The sequence below is a fragment of the Tupaia chinensis genome, unplaced genomic scaffold (assembly GCF_000334495.1).
Source record: "Tupaia chinensis unplaced genomic scaffold, TupChi_1.0 Scaffold138910_1, whole genome shotgun sequence".
Classification (NCBI taxonomy): Eukaryota; Metazoa; Chordata; class Mammalia; order Scandentia; family Tupaiidae; genus Tupaia; species Tupaia belangeri.
The window spans coordinates 1,437,447-1,441,728 of NW_006198801.1; the positions used below are offsets into that span (position 1 = coordinate 1,437,447).

General features: G+C 56.4%; 1 protein-coding gene and 1 pseudogene across 1 annotated transcript in view; one reads left to right on the forward strand and one right to left on the reverse strand.

Moving 5' to 3' along the window:
* The window catches only part of LOC106736348 (39S ribosomal protein L42, mitochondrial pseudogene), a 1,786-nt pseudogene extending 1,425 nt beyond the window's left edge, over nt 1-361 (reverse strand).
* The window catches only part of RYR1 (ryanodine receptor 1), a 180,225-nt gene that overhangs the window by 159,469 nt on the left and 16,474 nt on the right, over nt 1-4,282 (forward strand). Inside the window, 2 exon segments of the mRNA XM_027765622.1 lie at nt 1,081-1,422; nt 4,071-4,277. Of these exon segments, the coding sequence (XP_027621423.1) occupies nt 1,081-1,422; nt 4,071-4,277 (549 nt within the window).

The window sequence follows — 4,282 nt, forward strand, 5'->3', positions numbered from 1 at the left end:
GGGGGAGCGACAAGACCGTAAGAAAAAAAAAAAAAAAAAAAAAAAAACTAAAAAAAAAATTGTTAGTTCTGGGTGGTGGATACATGGCCGTGTGAAAAGCAGACGCTCCCAGTAGAAAGCAGGGCATGCAAACTGGATCAGTCCAGAGACTTTTACAGAAGGCTGTTTGCAAAGCTATGGGCACGGGGTAGGAGCGCTGCAGGGTTTGTGCCTCTGGGCTCACGATGCCGGGAGCTGTTTCATCTCTAGATGTGAGAGTGCTTGTCAGGAGGAAAGGGTACTTAACCTCACTTGGAGGTGGAAGGGCCTGACTTTTGAGTGAGTCATTCCAGCACGGGGAGAAAGCCAGGGAGATAAACATCACGATGCTGTTCTTTCTGATGTCAATGGAATGGATCTCCCCAGAAGCCAGAAGACTAGCAGGTGCAGACCACAGGGGCCATTGAGTTGGGGTGGGGAGTGATGGTTCCTGGGGGTGGAGAAGAGCCTGTAGGGCTGCGTCAGAGGGAGAGCCTTGGGCGGCACGTTGTTACAATTTATTACGCAAGTGGCAAGTTTCATTACTTCTAAGGGGCACACTACCATCTCTGAACGTGGCAGTATCTCACAGAGGATGGCAGCTCAGCTTTGCATTTCAGGGTTTCAGTGACTGGCACAGCGTAACTTGTGTCAAGCCTGCTAGGGGTCAGCTTTGGGTATTGGTTACATGGTTCTGGATTTTTCTGCCTCTGTGCAAAGTCCCTGGTTACTGTAAAAGAGCAATTGAGGCTGGGACCAGCAGTTAGCGTCATGGCTATGTCGCTGGACTCCCACATAGTTGACCGCGGTTCGTGTCCTGGCCTTGGTGGCTTAACACTCACGCCAGGCGCGTGTGCGTGCGTGCCCAAGATCCCGAGAGGAGAATGGAGGAGAAGGGATTGCGGCGTGGCCATCCCCCCTGGGGGGTGATTTCTTGCTTTCTGTCTCTCTCTGTCTGTCTGGCGAGCGCATGTGCCCTGTAGCAAAAACCTCCCCCACCAAAAAAAAAAATTATTGAGGCTCCCCAGGGCACCCTGTTGACCGCCCCTGTCCACCCCTCAGGCCATGGACAGCCAGAAGCAGTTCACTGGCCCAGAAATCCAGTTCCTGCTTTCCTGCTCCGAAGCAGATGAGAACGAGATGATCAACTGTGAGGAGTTCGCCAACCGCTTCCAGGAGCCTGCCCGTGACATTGGCTTCAACGTGGCGGTGCTGCTGACCAACCTGTCGGAGCACATGCCACATGACCCACGCCTGCGCAACTTCCTGGAGCTAGCCGAGAGCATCCTGGAGTACTTCCGGCCTTACCTGGGTCGCATCGAGATCATGGGTGCCTCCCGCCGCATCGAGCGGATCTACTTTGAGATCTCGGAAACCAACCGCGCGCAGTGGGAGATGCCCCAGGTCTGTGGGCCTGCACACCTAGCACTCACTTTCCGGGCTCTGGGCATGCTGGTGCTCACTCCTTGCACACTTGGACCCCACATGAGGCTGTGTACAGCTTGCACATCTGCTCTGCAGGCTCTGCTCTGGCAAGTGCATGCTCCCCTTCTTGCCCATGTTTTATAGGCTCTGCTGGGCCCCTGCACAACCCTGGCTCATCCATGCCACTTCTTGCAGATTCAACCCTTCTGCATGGATGTACAGCCCTAGCACATGCAGCAGCACCAAGATGCCCTCTGTGGCTTTTGAACACCACGCTTATCCCTTGCACACTCACCCTGGGAGCCCCTGCATGCCCTTATAGCCCCAGTGCAGCCATGCTGACATTCTCACATCCTTGAACCCACATGGTTGTGTAACTCTTATGTACCTTCCCAGCAGCCCCTGGTGTGCTTGCCCTAGCCCCGGACTGCCTGCCCACGCCCGCTCTTGGCATATTCATCTTGGGGGCTTTAGGCTACCCTAACATGCTGCCCACCTATCATCACAGATGTCCCCACATGGCTTCTGAGGTCCTGGCACAGTGCATGCTCCGCTGATTTTGGGCCTCTCATGCACCCACATGCCCTCCTGCAGCCCTGTCATGCTGCGATCATTTACCACCAACAAATGCCCACCATACCCCTAGCACAACCACAGCCACCCATGCACACCTGGACCAGCTTCTCAGACTCACCCACAAGAGCCCCCATGCGTCCTTTGCAGCCCGGACCTACCCTTCAGCCCCAGTGCCCGTCTCCGCCCTCATGTGCTCAGCCCACAGATGCTCAATGCACTCACTTGCCCCAAGATTCCATTCGCGTGGCCCTGGCACGTTCCCAGCCCACCTCGCACACCTTGCTGGCATGTAGTTCCCATCCCCGTTCTCTAGCACTCCCCACCTGTCCCCACATGTCACACCCTCTGCTCCAGTCCTGACCTTGTCACCCCAGGGCCCTCCTGCTACGCTTACCTTACACACCAAGCCCTGTACACCTTTGTGCTCACGCTTCTGATCCTCGTGTACCTGCACACTCATCCCACATGCTCACATGCATAGTCCATGAGACTTGCACACCTCTCACCTCCCTAACTGCGGGGTCCCTCTCTCCTCGGTAGATACCAGCTTACACACACAACAGGCTCATGTCCCACGCTCAGCCCTGTCGTGTGTTCGAAGTCCTCTTACACTGACTCCTGGGTCCTCTGCACACTCACGCCTGCTACTTCCACTCCTCCCCTCCCTCGGTGTGGCCCAGGCCCTCTGGTGCCTGTCCCATGAGCCTGTGCCCTTCGTGTGCTCCAAGCCTCGGGTGCTCACACATCTCTGCCATCCTCCCGTGCTGCCACTCCTTCCTGGGGCTCTGCTGCCCTTCGCATACTGCACAGGGACCCTGAAGATCTTGCTCACTCCCTTGGGGCGCTGCTGCGCTCTCACCTCCTCACCTCCCGTCTGGCCCACACGTGGCTCCCAGCATGGCCACCCTTCCCTGCAGCAGCTCCCGTCCACCTGGGCCCTTTGCACTCCCTGCTTGTATCTGCTGTGGGGGCTCTGCCCCTCCCTCCCTTGCTCCCCACACAGCAGCTATTTCCCTTCTCATTACTCCTCCGAACACCCACCTCCTCCTGCCCACCCCTTCCCAGTCCCTCCCACCCCTGCGCCTCAAAGGTCCCCATGCCTCTGTGGACCTGAGACACTCAAGGGGCTGTATAACAGCAAACATTATTTGGCATTTTCGGGCCAGGTGCTGTTTTAATCGCTTAGCGATCAAAATTAACTTGCTTCAATCCTCACATGCTGATCCTATTAGGCCCCATCTTATGGCTGGAGAAACGGAGCCCCAGAGTTAAATCAAAATCATCCAGCTGCTCCGTGGCAGAATTAGGATTCGAACTCAGGCAGCCCAACAGCCCAACCGCTGTCTTTGTCTTCAGTCGCTGTGCTTCTGCTTTTGAAGAAGCTAAGAACATTGATTCTGGAGGCAGTTCGTTGGGAGTTCAAATCCTACATCTGCCACCTCTGTCACTCTTCTGGGCACGTGACTTTCTGGGCTGGGTCTCCTCCTGTCTAAAGTGGTGACAGTAGCGCTTCTCCAGGGGTGGTTTGTGAGGGCTACATGAGTTAGGGTGAGCTGCGGCAGGGGCTGCCTTTATTGAAGCGCTGACAACAGTCCCCACGGTGAGCGCTTTCCAGGTTTGCTGTTAATGATGAAGACCATGATGATGGCGATGTGTTTAGAACAGCGCCCTTGGGACCAGCAGTTGGCGTAATGGTTATGTCGCTGGACTCCCACGTAGTTGACTGCGGTTCGAGTCCCAGACTTGGTGGCTTAAACTCACGCCAGGCGTGTGTGCTTGCGTGCCCAAGATCCCGAGAGGAGAACGGAGGAGAAGGGATTGCCCCGTGGCAAATTCCCCTGGAGGGTGATTTCTCACTTTCTGTCTCTCTGTCTCTCTCTGTCTGTCTGGCGAGCACACGCGCCCTATAGCAAAAATCTCTCTCAAAAAAAAAAAAAAAGAAAGAAAAAAAAAAAAAGAACAGCGCCCTTTTCGTCGAGCACTTGGCACTTGGCGCTGCCGCTGCCGCTGTCACTGTTGTCCCACACTGTCCCCTCCACCTCCCGCTGCAGGTGAAAGAGTCCAAGCGCCAGTTCATCTTCGACGTGGTGAACGAGGGCGGCGAGGCCGAGAAGATGGAGCTCTTCGTGAGCTTCTGCGAGGACACCATCTTCGAGATGCAGATCGCCGCGCAGATCTCCGAGCCCGAGGGCGAGCCCGAGGAGGACGAGGACGAGGGGGCGGCCGAGGCGGGCGCCGAGGGCGCGGAGGAGGGCGCGGCGGG